General features: G+C 38.7%; 1 protein-coding gene across 1 annotated transcript in view; it reads right to left on the bottom strand.

Annotated features, from left to right (window-relative positions):
- LOC138430922 (disintegrin and metalloproteinase domain-containing protein 5-like) overlaps positions 1 to 18,242 on the bottom strand; it is a 94,852-nt gene extending 76,610 nt beyond the window's left edge. The window contains exons 1-7 of the mRNA XM_069572945.1: positions 18,008 to 18,242; positions 17,246 to 17,325; positions 7,472 to 7,527; positions 4,129 to 4,207; positions 3,777 to 3,853; positions 2,285 to 2,459; positions 635 to 700 (exon numbers count right to left, since the gene is read on the bottom strand). Coding sequence (XP_069429046.1) covers positions 635 to 700; positions 2,285 to 2,459; positions 3,777 to 3,853; positions 4,129 to 4,207; positions 7,472 to 7,527; positions 17,246 to 17,325; positions 18,008 to 18,242 — 768 coding nt within the window. The remainder of the gene's footprint in view (positions 1 to 634; positions 701 to 2,284; positions 2,460 to 3,776; positions 3,854 to 4,128; positions 4,208 to 7,471; positions 7,528 to 17,245; positions 17,326 to 18,007) is intronic.
- Positions 18,243 to 23,929: the final 5,687 nt, after the last annotated feature.

Below are 23,929 nucleotides of genomic sequence, written 5' to 3'. Positions count from 1 at the left end.
AGAACACAGCCCATCAGGCTCCACCGTCCCTGGGATTTCCAGGCAAGAACACTGGAGTGTGTTGCCATTTCCTTCTCCAGTGTATGAAACTGAAAAGTGAAAGTGAAGTCACTCAGTCATGTCTGACTCTTAGCGACCCCATGGACTACAGCCTACCAGACTCCTCTGTCTATGGGATTTTCCAGGCAAGAGTACTGGAGTGGGGTGCCATTGCCTTCTCAACCAATACAGTATACTAATGCATATATATGGAATTTAGAAATATGGTAACGATAACCCTGTATGCAAGACAGCAAAAGAGACACAGATGTATAGAACAGTCCTTTGGACTCTGTGGGAGAGGGCAAGGGTGGGATGATTTGGGAGAATGGCATTGAAACAGTATAATGTTATATGTGAAATGAATCGCCAGTCCAGGTTCGATGCATGATACAGGATGCTCAGGGATGGTGCACTGGGATGACCCAGAGGGATGGTATGTGGAGGGAGATGGGAGAGGGGTTCAGGATGGGGAACACGTGTACACCTGTGGCAGATTCATGTTGATGTATGGCAAAACCAATACAACATTGTAAAGCAATTTGCTTCCCATTAAAATAAGTAAATTTTCCAAAAAAAAAAAGAAAAAACTTACCAGATTTTTATCCACAACAATATACATATCAATGTATCGGGAGAATAATTTGGTATGGCCATATCTCTGAAAAACACATAACATGAGTCCTGAGAAATTTCCCAAAGTGTACGTTCTATTGAAATTATGTTCAGAGATAAACTGAGAGACATGTTGCTACTGATTATATATTAAGGTGATTTTTAAATACAAATTTTAGGTACTATTCAGAAAATTCCAGTCCAAAATATGCCTGTGGTTAATAAGAATTTTCAGTGAGAGTCAGTGCTATATATAATACTCAGGCATAATTTGATTTTTACAGTAACTGATATTAGAAATATTAAGTTTGCTGCTAAGTCACTTCAGTCGTGTCCGACTCTGTGCGACCCCATAGACGGCAGCCCAAAAGACTCCCCCGTCCCTGGGATTCTCCAGGCAAGAACATGAGTGGGTTGCCATTTCCTTCTCCAATACATGAAAGTGAAAAGTGAAAGTGAAGTCACTCAGTCGTGTCCGACCCTCAGCGATGTTTATATCATACAATTTTCCTTTCCTTGTGTGCTCATTCAGTATTGTCCAACTCTTTGTGACCTCATGGACTGTAGCTTGTCAGACTCCTCTGTCCATAGGATTATCCAAAGAGGAATACTGTAGTGGGTTGCCAATCCTTCTCCAGGGGATCTTCCCAACCCATGGATCAAACCCATGTCTCCTTTGTCTCCTACATTGGCAGGCAGATTCTTTACCACTGGGCCACCAGGGAAGCCTTCCTTCCCTTAGCCTTGTGATCATTTTCATAGTAATCTTTCATGTGGACAGATTTTTTGCTATCAATTATTAGAAACTACTTTTGACAAATCATGGTTTAGAAAAATATTACCTAAGTTTACAATCACTGACTGTTCACTGGAGCCAGGAATGTTATTTATGGCAGCTTACAGGTCGGAATGACGCTAAAGCTGAAACTCCAGTACTTTGGCCACCTCATGTGAAGAGTTGACTCACTGGAAAAGACTCTGATGCTGGGAGGGATTTGGGGCAGGAGCAGAAGGAGACAACAGAGGATGAGATGGCTGGATGGCATCACTGACTCGATGGATGTGAATCTGAGTGAACTCCGGGAGTTGGTGATGGACAGAGAGGCCTGGCGTGCTGCAGTTCATGGGGTTGCAAAGAGTCGGACACGACTGAGTGACTGAACTGAACTGAACCGAACAGGTTTTTGTGGAGGAAGAATTCATCAGTTTGCTGTACACGTATGTTATGCAAGCCACTAACTATTATTATTCATTCCTGAATTCTCACATAACAAAGACTCATTTAGAAATTCAGATCACATATTCACTCAAATTACCAGAATAATTCAGGAAAAGGAGGAATTTACATTAATTATCCAAATGTCCACATATGAAAATTAGCTTTTTGGTTTATTTAATCTTATATTCACATATCTGTTTCCAAAATCAATTACCTAAGTTTTTGCTAAACTTTCATCTAACAAGAAGCATAACAAAAAATTTCATTCAGCATCCATCTGAAAAGTCATGAAATGCCATCATGAAAAAGTAAAATAAACTTAAAATTTACAAGTCACAAAATTTTGCTCTGAAAGTATTTTTCATTTTATAAAATTACACAGAATATATATAATAAGGAGTCCACACTTACTTCTGAACTTTTTCTGACTTTATACTGTGATCTCTCATAGCTGTAAGTGTCATTTTCCAGTAACAGAGGCATAGCACTTACATCATTTTTTTCTTCATAAATCATGTGCACAAATCCTGATATAGACTCAACTGGTTCAAGTGCATATGAGATGTTTTTAAACTGCAGTGTTCCCCTGAATGGTAAAATAATCAAAACAAATGTGAAATTATTCTACTGGAACTGTAATTCTAATAGAAATGTTGGCCAAAAAACATTTTTTTTTTTTACATTTAAAGTCACCTTGGTTTTTCTATTTCTCTCTTTATTCTTTGAGGTATTGTTCTAGAACTGGACAGTAATAACACAGTATATGTCTGGCTTTTTATTACAAATATTCCAATAGAAATATTTTTATTATCTTAAAGAAACCAGTTTTAGTGGCATGCATCTGTCAACTTAAAAAAATGCACGAGAGAGCTGCAAGGTAAGTTTTATTTGGGAGTAAAACAAGGACTGCAGCCTGGATGATAGTATTTCAGATAGTTCTAACTGTTCCAAAGAGGTAGCAGGGAAGGAGAGTTTATATGTGATTTTTGTGAAGGTGGTGTACATGCGATCAAGCATGTATTTTTTGTAGAAAGTTTCTGCTAGTCTCATGAAGCTTCTGGTAGTCACAGGAAATAGTCATTACCATAAAGGATTTTATTACTTTTCTAGCTATGAAGAAATACAAAAATTGGGCTCATAAAATCAGCTACTGAGAATATCTAACTACCTGAAGACCTGTTCTGCCAGTCTTCACAGAGCACAGAGTGCCGCATTTCTGCTCTCAACCCTAAACTCCACTCCTTCAGGGGGTGCAAATTCAGCAGGAGCATGCGATTTAACCCTTGTTGAGGTGGATGGCAAGTGCCCGTACGCAGGCACATCTACACGCATCTATGACACACGTATGTGCTTGAACAGGTTAACACTTCTACCTAGGGTATTGATGTCCTAACCAGGACTGTAGCCACAGGCACTCTTTTCCTTAGTTTAGGTTCCTTTCTTCTCTCTGAAATCCCTATATCTCCCCTGACACTTCATGTTCTAAATCATTTGTGTGGCTGAGTTAAAGGTACTATTTGCCTGAGAATGACTGTGAGCAGAGCCAAAGTATCGGTCAGACTCAGGCATTCTGCACTGACAATCATTCTAGAAAATTAAGACACCTGTAAAAACATGAAGAATTTGAGAAAACTAGTATGGAGAGACCCAATCAACACTACTTATACTCAAGATTGCTCAAAGCCTCAAGCAGCATAGCCTGTTAGAATCAACATGCAGGCTCCCATCTGGAATGGACACTGCCAGGGTGACTAACTTTATTTTATCAGTAATTCTGGTTCACTCCATAGGAAATCGAAATAATAAAGGTGACTGTAGAACTAGAAAAAGTACCAGAGGATAAATATTACAGTTTAGCAAGATCTAATACTGGCAAAAGGAGTATCTCTAAATAGGCTACAACCTGAGTCCTGAACAAATGTTGAGTGATACAAGAGAATTTGGAAAACCTGCAACATATCCATGATAATTGCAATCCATCTGAGGAAAAAAAAAAAAAAACAGGAAGAAAAATGGTTAACTTCTTTTTTAAACAGACATTCCAGATACCTTATTTGCATTTTTTACTTTCACTACCTTAGTACTTTAATATGAATGGCCATCACCCAGTGAGTTGTGCCAGGCAGAAATAAGAACTAATCCAGGTTATTTAATTTCACCGAATGTGTGAAATAACATTCTAGTAATTTCATAATATTTATATTTTAAGGAAAATTCAGAATAAGAAATCTATAACAAAGAAACCTAAGTCTTACCTGAGATGACAAAGGCTGATGATGTTGGATGTCATTTTTGTCATAAAAATAAACAACAGAAGCTGAAGATAAAAATGACCTAGGCAGAAATCACAAAAACATGGTCAAGTTGTAAACAGAAAACATAGAAAAATTATTCTTCATAATACAAATTTTCTTTTTAAAGGAGGAATTTAAAGTAGTGCCAATTATCTTGGCATATCCTATTGCCCACATACTGGTCATTTAAATAAGTTTGGGGCAGAGGGAGGTATTTTAACTACAGTGACATAGTACAAAAATGCATGATAATGAACAACCCAAACTGCTAGAAATATCAAACAGTGAAATAAGACAGGTCTCAATTTTCAGCGTAGAACTTTCAAATCCCTGTCATTATTGCTCATTAATTCTAGATTTTAAACTTGAATCTCAAAATTAAAATGTTGGGTTAGGCTAAAATTTTGAAAGATTTTCTTAGCATCACTACAAAATTCACATTCACTAACCTTCAGTTCAGTTCAGTTCAGTCGCTCAGTCGTGTCCGACTCTTTGCGACCCCATGAATTGCAGCATTCCAGGCCTCCCTGTCCATCACCAACTCCCAGAGTTCACCCAGACTCACGTCCATCGAGTCAGTGATGCCATCCAGCCGTCACATCCTCTGTTGTCCCCTTCTCCTCCTACTCCCAACCCCTCCCAGCATCAGTTACAGCATCGGACCTTGCTTCTATCACCAGTCACATCCACAACTGGGTATTGCTTTTGCTTTGGCTCCATCCCATCATTCTTTCTGAAGTTATCTCTCCACTGATCTCCAGTAGCATGTTGGACACCTACTGACCTGGGGGAGTTCTTCCTTCAGTATTCTATCATTTTGCCTTTACAACTGTTCATGGGGTTCTCAAGGCAAGAATACTGATGTGGTTTGCCATTCCCTTCTCCAGTGGATCACATTCTGTCAGACCTCTCCACCATGACCCACCTGTCTTGGGTGGCCCCATGGGCATGGCTTAGTTTCATTGAGTTAGACAAGGCTGTGGTCCATGTGATTAGATTGACTAGTTTTCTGTGATTATGGTTTCAGTGTGCCTGCTCTCTGATGCCCTTTTGCAACACCTACCATCTTACTGGGGTTTCTCTTACCTTGGATGTGGGAAATCTCTTCACGGCTACTCCAGCAAAGTGCAGCCGCTGCTCCTTGCCTTGGACGAGGGGTATCTCCTCACATCTGCCCCTCATGACCTTGAACGTAGAATAGCTCCTCTAGGCCCTCCTGTGCCCTCACAGCCACAGCTCCTAACCTTAACTAAACTTAACTGTGGTGTTGGAGAAGATTCTTGAGAGTCCCCTGGACTTTAAAGAGATTAAACCAGTCAGTTCTAAAGGAAATCAGTCCTGACATTGGAAGGACTGATGCTGAAGCTGCACTCCAATACTTTGGTCACCTGATGTGAAGAACTGACTCATTGGAAAAGACCCTGATGCTGGGAAAGACTGAAGGCAGGAGGACAAGGGGACGACAGAGGATGACATGGTTGGATGGCATCACTGACTTGATGGATATGAGTTTGAGCAAGCTCCAGGAGTTGGTGATGGACAGGGAAGGCTGGCATGCTGCAGTCCAGGGGGTCACAGAGTCGGACACGACTGAGCAACTGAACTGAACTGAACTGAACCTTAAGTGAGTACCAAGTTCTTCTCAAGAACCCTGGTCAGAATTTTCTTTCATTCTCCTCAGTAATTATACAAAAACTTGGCATCATTCCTGTCAATCATCTCGGTAACTTCCATGTCACCTCACTGTCAGATCCCCTGTACCCATCCTCACTCCTTATCTTTGAGAATGATTGCTTCTTTTGTTCAAAGCAAACCCTCACACCTGTACTATGCATCTTATTCTGTGCCATGTATTGAAGATACGTCACTTTATTAGTACTGTAACTTCAAGCTCTTCCTTGCTACTGTTTTTATCTTAATACTATTGAAAAGTTTACTGTCAAGTCATTATCATCCTGAATAACTGTTCCTCAGCCCTGTGTCTTTCTCTTGCTATTCCCTACATATTTTCAATTCTTAACAGATTTTATCAAAAGAGTAGTCTACACACAGTTTCTTCACTTTGTCAATTGTTACTCACCCTTAACTCCTCTAGAAAAGATCCATAACCACCAGAATGTCAAATCCAAAAGACAATTTTAAAGTAATCATTGCACTGGACTTCTGGTATCATTTTTAAAACTGTGGCCACTTGGTCTATTCACTTAATTTACATCACACATCACTCATGCTTCTCTTCCTACCTCCTTGACTGTTCTAGCTTGATCTCTTTTGGCAGAACCAAAAATAGAAACACTGGTCTTTCCCAAGATTCCATCTTTAGCCACCTGTATATTTGTGAGCACTCTGTAAGTTCACATTTTTTTTAATTACTGCTAAATCTATATTGCCAATCTCTGCTTAGAGATTCAAATTCCTATATTTGTATACCTAATGAAAAAAAAGCCACTTGAATATCTTACAAGCAATGCAAACCAAAGTCACCCCTCAGATAAATATCTCCTTCATTAATACCCCTCATTTTATTACACTATAACCCACCAATTTTCTTAAGCAACAACTAAATTATCCAAAATTCCTCCCTGTTTCCCAATCATCCTACCAAATCTGTCAAGATCTACTGAATTTTTCTTTCCAGTGCAATGACCATTCTTCAAGCGACTATCATCATGCACTTAAACTATTATATAATTAGACATTCCAATTCCATTTTTCTCCCCTCAAAAACAGCCTATGAGACTCAATGGACCTATATAAGTATGTGCTTAAAAATATTTATGGCTTTTAATATCCTTACCATGGTATTATAGATCTTCTACAATCTGGCTCCTGCCCACTTTTCCAAAATCTTTTACTTTTATCCTCAAAAAAATATGTCATTCAATCATTCTCACACTGAATTTCTGCACACCACAAAATCTACTCTGTATCAACCTGTAGATGATTTCTTCAAAACAGAATACCCCCCAAAACTACCCCACTTCTTTTAGAACTAAGTATCTTTCTTCAAGACATCTCTTTGCAAAAAGCCTTCCCTGATTTCCAAAGAATACTATCTACACATTTATCACAATATTGCATTATAAAACACTTCTTCATTTACATCTTTATTACAAATTATTTAATTAAGACTACTTGTTTCATTGCCTTTTGTGTGCTTAGGACTTTACCCAAAAACTGACATACAATAGGTATCGAATGTATACACATATCCAATAAACATTTGAATTAAAATGATTCTATGCATAATTATTTTTCAATACACCAAAAAATTAAAATTTTTAAAGATAAAATAATTACTTACTGCTTTGTGAGATGGACAAAATATGGATTTCCTCCTATTGTAATGATGTAAGCCACCTGTACATGAGCATCCAAAAAAAATCAATAATAACACTTACAAAAATTATGCTAAATAATATTTTTTCTAAGTTATCCTTTTGAGATTGACAAAATTAATGATTATACATAACTATTATATGTGCTTCCATTGCCATGTGGATATTCAAATCTTCAGAATTCTGAATTGAGAACTAGGTGGTAGCATTCCCACATGCCTGCTATTCACCATCACTCACACATCTGAGGAATAAGCTCGCTGATAATCATCTCTACTCTAAGACACACACCACCAACTCACCATGCCCAAGGTCAATGCCAAGATGCCCACCTCACTTGAGAGAAACCATTTCTTGCTCACTCCCAGCCCTCCTAGAAAGTAAATTTTCCTGTTCATTGGAAGAGACAGTTCTAAAAGACAGAACTACAAGAAATGTACTACACCCATGGCAAGATGACACAATAAGCACCACTGCACTTTGCTTACCGAATGCAAGCAACGAAATTCCTCTGGAAGAGAATGTAGGAGAGAACAGAGGGAGATCACAGACATGTTTATTTATTAAATAAATACGATGAAAATAAAGGGGAAAAACAACAACAAAATTAGAATGCAATTAACAAGAAATCTACAAAAGCAAAATCGACAGGAAGAAAACATTCCAAAAAGACATCATCCAGAGCTTCTACAAACTTTCACACACAAATTCAACTGTTTGGGTTCAATTGTTTTCTCCCTCCATCCAAATTTACATGTGAATTCCTAATTTTAGAATGTGACCTTATTCAGAGACAAAGCCTTTACAGAGGTAATCAAGTTAAGGAGAGGCCATTAGTGTGGCCCTAAAAGAAGAGAAGCGAAAAGCAGCTGAGAAAAGGAAAGATATAAGCATCTGAATGCAGAGTTCTAAAGCATAGCAAGAAGAGATAAGAAAGCCTTCTTCAGCAATCAATGCAAAGAAATAGAGGAAAACACCAGAATGGGAAAGACTAGAGATCTCTTCAGGAAAATCAGAGATACCAAGGGAACATTTCATGCAAAGATGGGCCTGATAAAGGACAGAAATGGCATGGTCCTAACAGAAGCAGAAAATATTAAGAAGAGGTGGCAAGAATACACAGAAGAACTGTACAAAAAGGATCTTCATGACCTGGATAATCACAATAGTGTGATCACTCATCTAGAGCCAGACATCCTGGAATGTGAAGTCAAGCGGGCCTTAGAAAGCATCGCTACAAACAAAGCTAGTGGAGGTGATGGCATTCCAGTTGAGCTATTTCAAATCCTGAAAGATGATGCTGTGAAAGTGCTGCACTCAATACGCCAACAAATTTGGAAAACTCAACAGTGGCCACAGGACTGGAAAAGGTCAGTTTTCATTCCAATCCCAAGGAAGGCAATGCCAAAGAATGCTCAAACTACCACACAATTGCACTCATCTCACATGCTAGTAAAGTAATGCCCAAAATTCTCCAAGCCAGGCTTCAGCAATACGTGAACCGTCAACTTCCTGATGTTCAAGCTGGTTTTAGAAAAGACAGAGGAACCAGAGATCAAATTGCCAACATCCGCTGAATCATGGAAAAAGCAAGAGAGTTCCAGAAAAACATCTATTTCTGTTTTATTGACTATGCCAAAGCCTTTGACTGTGTGGATCACAATCAACTGTGGAAAACTCTGAAAGAGATAGGAATACCAGACCACCTGACCTGCCTTTTACGAAATCTGTATGCAGGTCAGGAAGCAACAGTTAGAACTGGACATGGAACAACAGACTGGTTCCAAATAGGAAAAGGAGTACGTCAAGGCTGTATATTGTCACCCTGCTTATTTAACTTCTATGCAGAGTACATCATGAGAAACGCTGGACTGGAGGAAACACAAGCTGGAATCAAGATTGCCTGGAGAAATATCAATACCCTCAGATATGCAGATGACACCACCCTTATGGCAGAAAGTGAAGACAATCTAAAAAGCCTCTTGATGAAAGTGAAAGAGGAGAGTGAAATAGTTGGCTTAAAGCTCAACATTCAGAAAACAAAGATCATGGCATCCGGTCCCATCACTTCATGGCAAATAGATGGGGAAACAGTGGAAACAGTGTCAGACTTAATTTTGGGGGGCTCCAAAATCACTGCAGATGGTGACTGCAGCCATGAAATTAAAAGACGCTTGCTCCTTGGAAGGAAAGTTATGACCAACCTAGACAGCATATTCAAAAGCAGAGACATTACTTTGCCAACAAAGGTCCGTCTAGTCAAGGCTATGATTTTTCCAGTAGTCATATATGGATGTGAGAGTTGGACTGTGAAGAAGGCTGAGTGCCGAAGAATTGATGCTTTTGAACTGTGGTGTTGGAGAAGACTCTTGAGAATCCCTTGGATTGCAAGGAGATCCAACCAGTCCATTCTGAAGATCAGCCCTGGGATTTCTTTGGAAAGAATGATGCTAAAGCTGAAACTCCAGTACTTTGGCCACCTCATGTGAAGAGTTGACTCATTGGAAAAGACTTTGATGCTGGGAGGGATTGGGGGCAGGAGGAGAAGGGGACGACAGAGGATGAGATGGCTGGATGGCATCATGGACTCGATGGACGTGTGTCTGAGTGAACTCTGGGAGATGGTGATAGACAGGTAGGCCTGGTGTGCTGCGATTCATGGGGTTGCAAAGAATCAGAGACGACTGAGCGACTGAACTGAACTGAACTAATCCAATGTAAGTGGTATGCTTATAAAAAAGGGAAATTTAGACACACCTACACAGTGGGAGAATCTCTGGTCTCTATAAGCTAATGGCAGAGGCTGGGAACAGATCTGTCCCTCAGAGTACTCAAAAAGAACCAATGCTGCCAACATCTTGATCTTGGACTTTTAGCCTCCAAAACTATGAGACAATAAGTTTCTGTCACTTAAGACACATTGTGTTTCTTTGTTATAGGGGCCTTAGCAAACAAATGCACCAACTTTCCCTTATAAAAAAAAAAAAAAAAGATAACAAATGCTAAAGAACATGATCAAACTTAAAATAAATATATAAAAAATAGAGAATAACAACAAGCCCACAAGTAATACCAATTAAGTAACTTTGATTAGAATGAGAACACAGAGAATTTCAATAGAAGTGCGGAGTCTGTCATAAAGAAACAAATTAAAATTGCACAGCAGAAAAAAGCCAATTCTGTATCTGTTACTAAAAATTCAATGAAAGGGTATAAAAGAAGATTAGACTTAGCAGGGGTTAAGATTGGTGACAGGAATACACGTCAGTGGACAATGTCCATGTTGAAACACAGAGAGAAAAATGCAAAGAAGAAAACAAGAGAAATGTGACCAATTAAAAATGTCTAACGCTCATGTACTTCCCTCGTGGCTCAGACTGTAAAGCGTCTGCCTACAATGAGGGAGACCTGGGTTCGATCCCTGGGTCAGGAAGACCCCCTGGAGAAGAAAGCAGCAACCTACTCCAGTACTTTTGCCTGGAAAATCCCATGGATGGAGAAGCCTGGTAGGCTACAGTCCATAGGGTCGCCAAGATTCGGACACAACTGAGCGACTTCAATTCACTTCACTTCAATCCAACACTCACGCAATTATAATCCAAAAAATAAGGAGAAAGGTAAAACTAAGAAATAACATTTGGAAAATTCACAGTTGACACTTTTAAAGCTTATGAAAGATAACAACTCACAGTGTCAAATTATTATATAATTCCAAAGCAGTATGATCATAAAGAAAGCAAACCTGGGCATGTCATCTGCAAAAATTTAAAACAAAAGAAAAAGAGAAACCACTCAAAATCAATAAGAGAAAAATGACACATTATGTTCAGAACAATTCTTAATAAATTGTGTGACTGACAAAAGGCAATGGAATGACCTCTTCAAAGTGCTGAAAGAAAAGTATGAGTACCAGTACTAACCTATATTAAAACTTGTAATAAAGCTACATTAATTAAGGCAGTGGAATATAGGGCAATATGAATAACAGTCCAACAGCCCAGAAGATAAAGGGATCAAGGCAACAAGTTGATATAATAATTGTAAATATATATGCACCCAACATAGGAGTACCTAAATACATAAAGTAAATATTAACAAACAAAAAAGGAGGAATTGAGAGTAACACAACAACAGTAGGGTTTTTAACCCTTCGCTTACATCAATGGACAGATAATAGTGACAGAAAATTAAAATTAATAAGGAAACACTGGCCTTAAATGACACACTATCAAATAAACTTGAGAGATTCTTACAGAAAATTCCATCCAAAAGAAGAATACATTCTTTTCAAGGGCACTAGAAGCATTTCCAGAATAGACTACATACTATGCCAAAAACAAGTCTCAGTAAAATTGAGAAAACTGAAATCAAATCAGTCATTTTTCGGACCACAGAGGTCTGAGACTAGAAATCAGAACAACAACAACAACAAAAAAAAAAACTGCAAAAAAACACTAGCATGTGGAATCTGAACAATATGCTACTAAACAACTGATGTATCACTGCAGAAATCAAATAGCAAATCAAAAAGTATCTGGAGACAAATGAAAATGGAAACAAACTGATCCAAAATATATATGTCTTATCTCAGGACACGAAAAAAATCTCAAATAAATAGCCTAACCTTATACCAAAGGAACTATATAAAAAGAAGAACAAACAACACCCAAATTTAGTAGAAGGCAAGATATCAAAAAGATCAGAACAGAAATAAATGACATAGAAATTTTAAAATAAACCAATGAAACTAAGAGCTAGTTCTTTGAAAAGATAAATAAAAATCACAAAACTTTTAGTAAGACTCATCAAGAAAAACAAGAGCCAAAATAAAATCAGAAATAAAAAAGAAGTTCTAACAAATGTCCCAGAGCTACAAAAAATTGTGAGAGTACTGAGAACAATTATACACCAGTAAAAGGGACAGTTCAGAAGAAATGGATAAATTACTAGAAATGTACAATCTCTCAAGACTAAATCAATAAGAAATACAAAATATGAATAGATTGTAATGAACTGAATCAGTAATTTAAATAAACTCCAAACAAACAAAAGTCCGGGGACCAGATGGCTTTATAGGTGAAGCCTACAAAACATTAAAAGAAGAGTTAACACCTATCCTTCCCAAAGCACTCCCAAATATTAAAGGGAAAGGAACACTCTCTTATTCAATGAGGTATCAGCCTGATACCAAAACCAGACAAAGACACCACAAAAAAGGAAACTATAGAACAATATCACTGATGAACATAGATGCAAAAATCCTCAACAAAATATTATCAAAACAAATTAAACAGTATATTTTTTAAAATCCATACACCAAGATAAAGTAGGATTTATTCCAAAGGTGCAAGGATATTTCAATATCTGTAAGTCAAATATTGTGATATATCATAATTACAAATTCAAGAGTTTAAAAATTGTGAAATACAAAAAAAAAAAGCTTTTGACATCACTATGACACCTCAACATAATAAAGTCCATGTCTGACAAGCCCATAGCTAAAATATTTAATCATGAAAATCTGAAAGCTTTTCCTCTAAGATTAGGAAGAAAACAAGGATCCTCACTTTCATCACTTTTATTTGACATAGTATTGGAAGTCCTAGTGAAATTGATCAGACAAAAAATTAGTGAAAGGAAATAAAAATGGCAAAAGTACAACTGTCACTGTTGCATGTAACATATTACATATAGACTATCCTAAAGAGGCGACTTAGCAGCAGCAGCAGCAAAGAGGCTACCAAAAAACTATTAGAAGTAATAAATGAACTCAGCAAAGTTGCAAGAAAAAAAAAACTAATATACAGAAATCTGTTGCATTTCTATACACTGACAAACTATCAGAAATAAAAACTAAGAAAACAATCCAATTTACAACTGCATCAAAAAGAATAAAATACCAAGAAATAAATCTAACCAACCTGGTAATACAACCTCTACTCAGAAAACTATAAGACACTGATGAGAGAGACTAAAGATGATATAAACAGATGGAAAGATGATATAAAAAGATGGAAAGAAACTGTGTACATAGATTATAGGAATTAATAGTTAAAATGACCATATTACCCAAAGCAATCTATAGATTTAATGCAATCCCTTATCAAAATACCAATGGCATTTTCCACAGAACTAAAATAAATAATTCTAAAATGTTTATGGAACCACAAGAGAACTGAATAGCCAACAATCTTGGGAAAGAAAAACAAGACAGGCGATATCACACTCCCTGATTTCAAACTATACCACACAACTACAGTAACCAAAACAGTATGTTACTAGCACAGATACAGACACAGAGATCAAAGAAACAGAACAGCGAGCCTAGTAATAAACCCACACATACATGGTCAAGTAATGTATGACAAAGAAGGCAGGAATATACAATAGGAAAAAGACAGCCTCTTCAATAAATTGTGGGAAAACTGGACAACCACATGGAAAAGAATGAAACTGGACCTCTTTCTCACACCATATACAAAAATAAATTGAAAAATCAATTAAAGACTTAAATGTAAGACCTAAAGCTATAAAACTCCCAGAAGAAAATAGAGGCAGTATGCTCATTGACAGTGGTCTTAGCAATATTTTTTAAAATATCTCCTCAGGAGACCAGGGGGGAACAAAATGAACAAACAGGGCTATATCAAACTAAAAAGCTTTTCACGGTGCAGGAAACTACTACTAACACAATGAAAAAGCCTACTGAACAGGAGAAAATATTCACAAAAAATATATATGATAAAGGACCAAGATTCAAAGTAAACAAAGAACTTCTACAATTCAATATCTGAAAAGCAAGCAACACATTTAAAAAATGGGCAGAATATATGAATAGATATTTCTTCAAAGAAGACATACAGATGGCCAACAGGCACATGAAAAAATCCTCAACATTACTAATCATCAGAAAATGCTAATCAAAACCATGAGCTATCACCTCACATTTATGATAAAAAAGACAAGAGATAATAGTGTGAGAGGATGTGGAGAGAAGAGAACCCTCATACAATGTTGGTTGGAATGTAAACTGGTGCAGCCACTATGTAAAATACTATAGAGGGTCCTCAAAAAATTAAAGACAGAACTACCATAGGTTCTAGAAATTTCACTTCTGAGTTTTTTCCTGAAGAAAACAAAAACAAAAATTCAAAAAGATACATGCACCCCATGTTCACTGCAATTATTTACAATTGCCAAGATATGGAAGCAATCTAAGTGCCCATCAGTAGATGAATAGATGAAGATATGGTTTTTACACAAAATAGTATTACTCAAAAAGTGAAAACTTGCCATTTACAACACGGATGGACCTACAACACAGTACTAAGCTCTTATACGTGGAATATAAAAAACAAAACAAATGAACCAACTGATGCTAAAGCTGAAACTGCAATACTTTGGCCACCTCATGCGAAGAGTTGACTCATTGGAAAAGACTCTGATACTGGGAGGGATTGGGGGCAGGAGGAGAAGGGGACGACAGAGGATGAGACGGCCAAATGGCATCACCGACTCGATGGACATGAGTTTGAGTGAACTCCGGGTGTTGGTAATGGACAGGGAGGCCTGGCGTGCTGCGATTCATGGGGTCGCAAAGAGTCAGACACAACTGAGAGACTGAACTGAACTGAACTGAAGCTGAGAGACCCACAGATACAGAGAACAGGTAGCTGCCATAGGGAAGAGGGTTTAGGGGGATGAATGAAATAGGTGACGGAGATAAACAGATACAAACTTTCAGTTACAAAATAAGTGAGTTACTAGGATGAAATAAGGATTATCATTTGGCCAAAATCTCAAGTTGTGTAACTACCATTAGAGATCATTTTTATCACCATGTACAATCAGAAAAATCAGCCAGTTAACAGCCACACTCCAATAACTAGCTTCTGAAAGTTTGCAAATCAATGACAACCGAAAGTTTCTAAAAGTCAGTGAATTAGTGACAGCCACAGCTTCTAGGCAGGAGTCAGTAAGCGCTTCAATCCACTGATGAGGATTCTAAAAGTGAGAAGACCAACAAGTAGTCTACCTCAACTAACTACACCAACACAACTGAAAGCCTGTCTATACCTAAACACTCTCCTTTCTGAAAGCCTATGGGTCCCTGAACACTAGGCTTCCCAAAACCTTATATAAGATGAGCTGGCTCTCTTCAGAAAGACTGGGTTTACAACTGGCCCTTACAAGCAAATTGTAAGGTCATCATTTGTTTTGAGTGACATATCAAGTTCAGTTTATAGTTTGTTCACAAGTTCACAATCTTTTCAACAGTTCAGCTCTTTTATGATTAGTTATAAGTTTAGACTTCTGACAGTTTCACTGACACAGCTGCAAGATTTTCAATTCAATATTTTCAATTCTTTAAATGTTTTTAAATGATTATCTACATTTTTATTTGCATATATTTAAATCCCAAACTGCCAAAACACAAGTGTAAATCTTGTAATGAATATTTTGAACAGTAGAAATTTCTCAACTGAGGAAAAGTTCCTTTTTGAAGTTCTTCGTGTGGTTTGCAATTGTTCACTAAACATGGTGAAAAGTTCACTAAACTTGGTGGAAAGTCAAATATAAACCTGCATATACTAACGGCTAAGCAAAAGAAATAAATGATTTCTTCATACAATACCAAAGAAGGTGATATAACAAATTTGGGGGATTAAGAAAAATTCAAAGATATAAGAAATTGTAGCAGGCACCATAATAGTTTTTCACACTGTGTATCATCAGTCTTTCTGCCCAAATGACTAAATGCACAACTACCATAAGCATTTATTTCAAAATTGTAAGCAAATTTTCAAGTGCCAGGTTCAAATCCACTGCAACAATTAAAGAATGAAACAACTCCCTTTGCAATTACAGAAACATGAAGGATGGGCTTGTGTCACCCTGTTGGAGCACAGCCATAGGTGCAAGTAATCACTATGCAGAAAACAAAATGTTCCCTTTGTTTTTGCATAGTATTTTTCTAGTGAAACAAAAAAGAGCCTTGTTCACAAGGTTTAGCAAGTAAAATCCCTTCCAGATGAGACTGAGACAACAGGAAACTTTTGCAGAGATTCTCTTACTGAGTTGAATTAATAAGTAAAATATGTGGCTTTGGGTGCAGAGAATAGTGATGACATGTTTAAGATCATTTAACAATCAAAGTGCAATAACTATGGTTCAGGCATCCCAAATGGAGTCAGGTGTCCACCAGTGGATGGGGTTTCAGACAAATTCTTGCATCACTGAGAACTGGAATTTTCTGAACTGTATCAAACTCAAGGACACCACCAAACATTTTCAAAACTGTATCTGCTAGCAGCTGCTGGATGCAACCCTGTAGTTTCATAGGCCCCCCTCTCTTTTTTCCAGTTATGTAATCATTTCAAACTCTAACCCCAATTCTTGCTTAATGGACACCCTTACTTCTTGCCAGCTCCAATCCTAATTCTTAACAATTTATGGAACCCAGTAGCTTTCTTCCACCATTTTGTAGTCTGGTGGAACATATTTCAAGTGCTTCTTGGATCTGTGTTTCCCAGGCTGCAATCCTAACAAACCCCAAATAAATGTTTGTTTTTTTTTTTGCCTCAACACTTCTCATCAAAATGTTCCTCCTTGTGAACCTGGTCTGAGCACTCAGCTCCGCCTCCAAGAACTGAATTACTGCCCAACATCAGCAGCTATGGTCTTGATATTAAAAGCAATTTCACACAATTTAAGAAATACAAATATTATTTCCCAATTACATTATTTTCTGGGTTTTTGATTGCCTCAGACGTTGAAATCTTTTCAGGAATTGTGGTCTGCACAAACTTTTTATGAAGATCTAAAAGAAAAACAAGCAAAGTTATTCTGATACTTGTAATCTTACATTTTCATTTCTAAATCCAATTCTTCATGTGTTTTTCTACATTACCAACTTTTTGGTGTGTAATATATGCATCTGCTTTCCCTTTCTGCTGTCTTTTGGTCCTTCTTACACATACATTTCTTAACCCTTTATAATCTTAAGGTTTCATTCTCTCTCTTTTCCTGTTCGCAGGCAGGCAGTTTGACTAAGGAACAGTAACAAATTACACTGAGGTAAGAGATAAGGAAATTTAAAAAGTGGAATGCATCAAGAAACTGGGACCATTTGCAAGGGAAAAAAAGATACAGAATACTGAAGACAAAGGTGATCTGCAACTTTCCAAGGAGAAGGTGGAAGACTGCAGTTACCAAGGAAGAACTCATTGATAAATGCCTTCTTCCTGGCAGTGCAATTATTTCTAGAAGAGCAGAATTCTGAATGTCAAAAAGACCACATCTTTCATTTTTGTCCGTTTTACAGACAAGGAAATAAATCACCCAGAGAAATGAAAAGATTTTCTGCGCTGACACTGCCTCTGCCTCCTCGGCTGCAGACCTCGAGGCCGAGGGTCAGACGCGGGTGGGAGGGAGGTCTGGGGCCCGACTCTCGACAGAAAAGGGCAGCCCTTCAACCGGAAAAGACAAGGTTCTGGACTTACTGGGGCCCCCGTGCAGTCCCCTGAGAACGGTGAGAAAGACCAGAAGAAGGAACATGGCTCCGCTGACCTGGAGCCACACTGGCCCAACAGTGACGGTTGAGGCGTTGCGGTGAACAGCGCGGGCGGGAGACGCCGGCAGCGCGCGAGGAGAAGGCTGGGGGTGGCTGCCTCCCGGAGGGCCAGTGGGCGCGCCTAGCCTGCAGCTGGTGGGCAGCTGCGGCTGAGGAGAGAGCATTCGGTTTCTTGTGAAGGAAGGAAAAGCTGCGCAAGTTACAGTTCTCAGATGAGGCTGGTTGGTGGTGCTTGGTTTTGGTTGTATCTTGGACTTGGATTGACGGTTTTTGAAGTAGTTTCCAATTACAGTGAGGAGAAGGTGCAAAGGTAATCTATCATAATGCCATTTGCTAAAAATGGCTTTTCCTTACATTACCTGCTGCTGCTGCTGCTGCTAAGTCCCTTCAGACATGTCCCACTCTGTGTGACCCTGTAGATGGCAGCCCACCAGGCTCCGCCCTCCCTGGGATTCTCCAGGCAAGAACACTGGAGTGGGTTGCCATTTCCTTCTCCAATGCATGAAAGTGAAAACTGAAAGTGAAGTCGCTCAGTCCTGTCGGACTCTTCGCGACCCCATGGACTGCAGCCTACCAGGCTCCTCCGTCCATGGGATTTTTCAGGCAAGAGTACTGGAGGGGGTTGCCATTGCCTTCTCTGTTACATTACTTGGTGACTAATAAATATTGGATAACCTCAGATATGCAGATATCACCACCCTTATGGAAGAAAGTGAAAAAGAACTAAAGAGTCTCTTGATGAAAGTGAAAGCCTCTTGATGAGAGTGAAAAAGTTGGCTTACAGCTCAACATTCAGAAAACTAAGATCCTGGCATCCGATCCCATCACTTCATGGCAAATAGATGGGGAAATAGTGGAAACAGTGTCAGAATTTATTTTGGGGGTCTCCAAAATCACTGCAGATGGTGACTGCAGCCCTGAAATTAAAAGACGCTTACTTCTTGGAAGGAAAGTTATGACCAACCTAGACACCATATTAAAAAGCAGAGACATTACTTTGTCAACAAAGATCCATCTAGTCAAGGCTACGATTTTTCCAGTAGTCATGTATGGATGTGAGTTGGACTATAAAGAAAGCTGAGCACTGAAGAACTGATGCTTTTGAACTGTGGTGTTGGAGAAGACTCTTGAGAGTCCCTCGGACTGCAAGGAGTTCCAACCAGTCCATCCTAAAAGAAATCAGTCCTGGGTGTTCACTGGAGAGACTGATGTTGAAGCTGAAACTCCAACACTTTGGCCACCTAATGCGAAGAGCCAATTCATTTGAAAAGACCCTGATGTTGGGAAAGATTGAAGGCAGGAAGAGAAGGGGACGACAGAGGATGAGATGGTTAGATAGCATCACTGACTCGATGGACATGAGTTTGGGTAAACTCTGGGAGTTGGTGATGGTCAGGGAGGCCTGGCGTGCTGCAGTTCATGGGATTGCAGTGAAACACAACTCACTGACTGAACTGAACTGAATAAATATCAGCACACTTTTTAAATGCTCAGTTCAGTCCCGCAGGCATGTCAGACTCTTTGCGACCCCATGGACTGCAGCACGCCAGGCCTCCCTGTCCATCGCCAGCTCCTGGAGTTTACTCAAACTGATGTCCATCAAGTCATTGATGCCATCTAACCATCTCATCATCATCTGTCGTCCCCTTCTCCTCCTGCTTTCAAACTTTCCCAGCATCAGGGTCTTTTCTAATGAGTCGGCTCTTCGCATCAGGTGGCCGAAGTACCAGAGCATCAGCTTCAGCATCAGTCCTTCCAATGAATTTTCAGGACTGGTCTCCTTTATTTTTTGTTTTGTTTTATATTTTTTAAAATTTTTTAATATAAATTTAATAGGAGGTTAATTACTTTACAATATTGTTGATGGACTGGTTGGATCTCCTTGCAGTCCAAGGGACTCTCAAGAGTCTTCTCCAACACCACAGTTCAAAAGCATCAATTCTTCGGCGCTCAGCTTTCTTCACAGTCCAACTCTCACCTCCATACATGACCACTGGAAAAATCGTAGCCTTGACTAGACGGACCTTTGTTGGCAAAGTAATGTCTCTGCTTTCTTAATATGCTGTCTAGGTTGGTCATAGCCCTTCTTCAAGGAGCAAGCATCCTTTAATTTCATGACTGCAGTCACCATCTGCAGTGATTTGGGAGCCCCCCCCCTCAAAATTAAGTCTGTCACTGTTTCCATTGTTTCCCCATCTCTTTGCCATGAAGTGATTGGACCAGATGCCATGATCTTAGTTTTCTGAATGTTGAATTTTAAGCCAGCTTTTTCACTCTTCTCTTCCACTTTCACCAAGAGGCTTTTCAAATGCTCAAGTTGAGAGCAAGCAAAAGTTTCCTCCTAGTAACAATACTTACCCATCAGCAGGCAAATGTATTTGCAAACACTGGTGCAAACACTGTGACTCTGGTAAATCTCATGGTTGGATAGCCATTGTGGGTACGTGTGTGTGCTCAGTCTCAGTCCTACAGGACTCTTCGCAACCCCATGGACTGTAGCCGGCCAGGCTCCTCTGTCCATGGAAATTTTCCAGGCAAAAATACTGCAGTGGGTTGGCTTCTACTAGACAGCTATCAACGGCAGAAGTCTCCTCCCCTCCACCCATACAATCTTTGTTTGAATACTTTTCAAAAAATCTTCTTTAATATCACAAGTTATTATTGCCACACTGTGTAATCCTGTAGCCCCTAGTTTTTACTTTGTTAGCCCCTTTTACAGTTCATTCTGCCTCTATAGGAGCAAGAAGAGTTTGATCTCTTGAGGTCTATAGGCATCCTTCCTTTCGCAGATCCTTACCCACATCATACTAAATACACTGAAATATAGGCATACTCAATATTGACTATACATTTCCTTTAACAAATGTCAAACTCATGTTTATAAATTCACTTTGAAACTGCTTGGTTTTCCTGAAAAACAAAGAGAAGTTATTAGCAGAATATAACACTTTTGAGGTCCTTTAATGGACCGGAACCTGGTAGTCCGGAGTAGACCAATAAGAAAGTAAAGGAGAGAGAAAGAGGCTGATATTCCTTGGTTTACGCAGAAAGCCAATAAAGCCCCTGACACAGGGCTTGCTCTGTTCACAGAGGCCTCAGGCAACCTCTCGATGGGGTGAAGGTGCAGAGTGCCTTCTCGAGAGGGTCTTAGAAGCCCGGGCAAGAAAGTGAACTCAGAGAGCTTCTGCGCTCCAGGGGATCAGCCTGGAAAAGAGAGAGAGGGAGAGAGAGAGAGAGAAAGAAAGACACAGGGACCAAAGCTCTGATGGAGCAAAGGTGTTTTAATCAACATGGTATAGGCATATATACTGTAGTTATTCTCAGCAAAGATAAAGATTAAAATTCCAGACTTACAAAACATAGGTGATCCATATTAAAGGGAGAGAGAGTTGTAATCACTTTTACTGTATGGTTCAGAAGAAGGAAGTGGGTACTTATCATCATATAGAAAAACTAACGAAGGAAATGCCTCGATTCCCCAGTTCCCAAGAGAGGCTTGCCTCTCCTCTTAATTCCTGAATATTCAGGAATTAATAAGAAACAGAATTCCTGACAGATCCAAAACAGCACACAGGAAGCCTCCTGTTAAATGCTTCCTGACATAACACTAACAAATATTTCTCTAAAATAACCAAGTGACAAGAAATAAAATCACAAGTGTTAGTATAAATAGTAGCATAGACACTTATTGCTCCAATTGACAAATTCTCCCAGGAAAGAACAAGAAAGGATTTAAAAAAATATAGAAAAGACAAAACTAAAATTAAGAGATAAGGAGTAGAGAAGTGTTAATAATAGTATTTTCCAGAAGGAGAAAAATTAAAATAATTAGAAGGAAATACTTAAAAGGGATAATGGGAAAACTCTTTCTCTTAATTTGAAAAATAAGAGAGTGGCTTTAGAAAGGACACAAGTATTAAAAAGTTAAGAGAAAAGTGAAAGACAAGGAGAGGACATTTGCAAAGTTTAATACCAACCAGGAATTACTATCTAGGATATCCAACATACCTGAGCACCCCCCCTACACACACACACACACACACACACACACACACACACACACAGGTATGGGAGGAGACAGAAGGAGACAAAAAAAATCCAGTAGCAATATAGGAAAATGTTATACTTTTTTTTCATAAAGCATGATAAGTAAATGCCTAAAAGGATATAAAGAGATCTTTAGCTTAAATAGTAATCACAAATGAGCAAATTAAAACAACAGTGATGTATCACTTTCTATCCAATAAATTAGCAAAAATTAGGGTGGTGAATTGACGAAGGCAATGGCACCCCATTCCAGTACTCTTGCCTGGAAAATCCCATGGATGGAGGAGCCTGGTAGGCTGCAGTCCATGGGATTGCTTAGAGTAGGACACGACTGAGCGACTTCACTTTCACTTTTCACTTCCAGGCATTGGAGAAGGCAATGGCAACCCACTCCATTGTCCTTGCCTGGAGAATCCCAGGGATGGGGAGCCTGGTGGGCTGCTGTCTACGGGGTCACACAGAGTCAGACATGACTGAAGTGACTTAGCAGCTTAGCAGCACAGTGGTGAATAGCATTAAGTGCAGGTAAGAATGAAGAGAAACATAAGACTTGGTTTGTAGGCATGTAAGCAGTAATAACCATTCCAGAGAACAATCTGGCAGTTTTCCAAGAAATATTTTTTTAATATATTCTGTGATTTACCAAGTCCACCCCTGGGGATGACTTCTGGTAAAGATTACACTAATATGTAGTCTGATTCTTCACACAGAAAACAATTATAAATGCCTGGCAAAATACCTTTAAAAACCCAAAGGACCTGGAAAATGACCAAAGGCAGACACAAACTTGAATAGAGTTTACTCTTGGAAGATTACCTTTACATCTAGTAAGAACTAAGAGTTTGTGTGGCTTTCTTGCCTGGTCATGTTCCACAACTACAACAGCTCAGGCAGGGAAAAACTGCATGCAGCCTCAACAGGAGCAGATCACACAGCATACGAGAAAATATTAATCTAAAGCAGAAGATGCTGGTTATGGATTCCATCTTCTTAAATTTAAGACTTGTTTTCTGGCCTGTTTGGGGAATGTTCTATATATAATCAGAATGTGCATTCTTCTGCTTTGGGTGAAAAGTTCTGTACAGGCCTGTTGGGTCCACATGTCTGTAGTGCTGTTCAAGTCTGCTGTTTATTGATTTTCTGTGCTTTACCTATTATTTAAAATGGGGTTTCACTGAAATCTCTTACTATTATTGCATTGCTGTCGATTTCTTCTTTCAGATTTGTCAATCCTTGTTTTATACACTAAGGTGCTCTGATTTGGGGTGCATGTATATTTACAATTATTATATCTTTCTATTGAATTTACCCTTTTATCATTGTGTCATGATCTTTTTTTTTTTTTTTTGGCTCTAGAGGCAGTTTTTGATGTGAAGTCTGTTTCATCTGATTTAAATATAACCACTCCTTTGTTTTGGTTATCATTTGTGAGAAATATCTTTTTCTTCCTCTTGCTTTCAGCCTATGTATACCTTCAATCTAAAGTGAGTTTCCTATAGATAGCATACAGTGGGAGTTTGCTTTCATTTTTAATCATTCAGACACTGTATCTTTTTATTGAGAAGTTTAACCCACTTTCATTTAAAGTAATTATTGATGGGGAAGGATTTATTATTGCCATTTTATTAACAGTTTTGCATTTGTCTTGTAGTTCTTTTGTCACTCTCTTCTCTCGTTATAGCAAACTAAAAAGCTCTTCACAGCAAAGGATACAGTTAACAAGTGAAAAAGCAACCTACGGAATGGGAAAAATACTTGCAAATCATATATTTGAGAAGGAGTTAATAACCAAAGTATATTTGGA

Source organism: Ovis canadensis, chromosome 26, assembly GCF_042477335.2.
Source record: "Ovis canadensis isolate MfBH-ARS-UI-01 breed Bighorn chromosome 26, ARS-UI_OviCan_v2, whole genome shotgun sequence".
Lineage (NCBI taxonomy): Eukaryota > Metazoa > Chordata > Mammalia > Artiodactyla > Bovidae > Ovis > Ovis canadensis.
The sequence above is the reverse complement of the archived record's forward strand: the minus strand, read 5'-3'. Positions and strand labels throughout refer to the sequence as shown.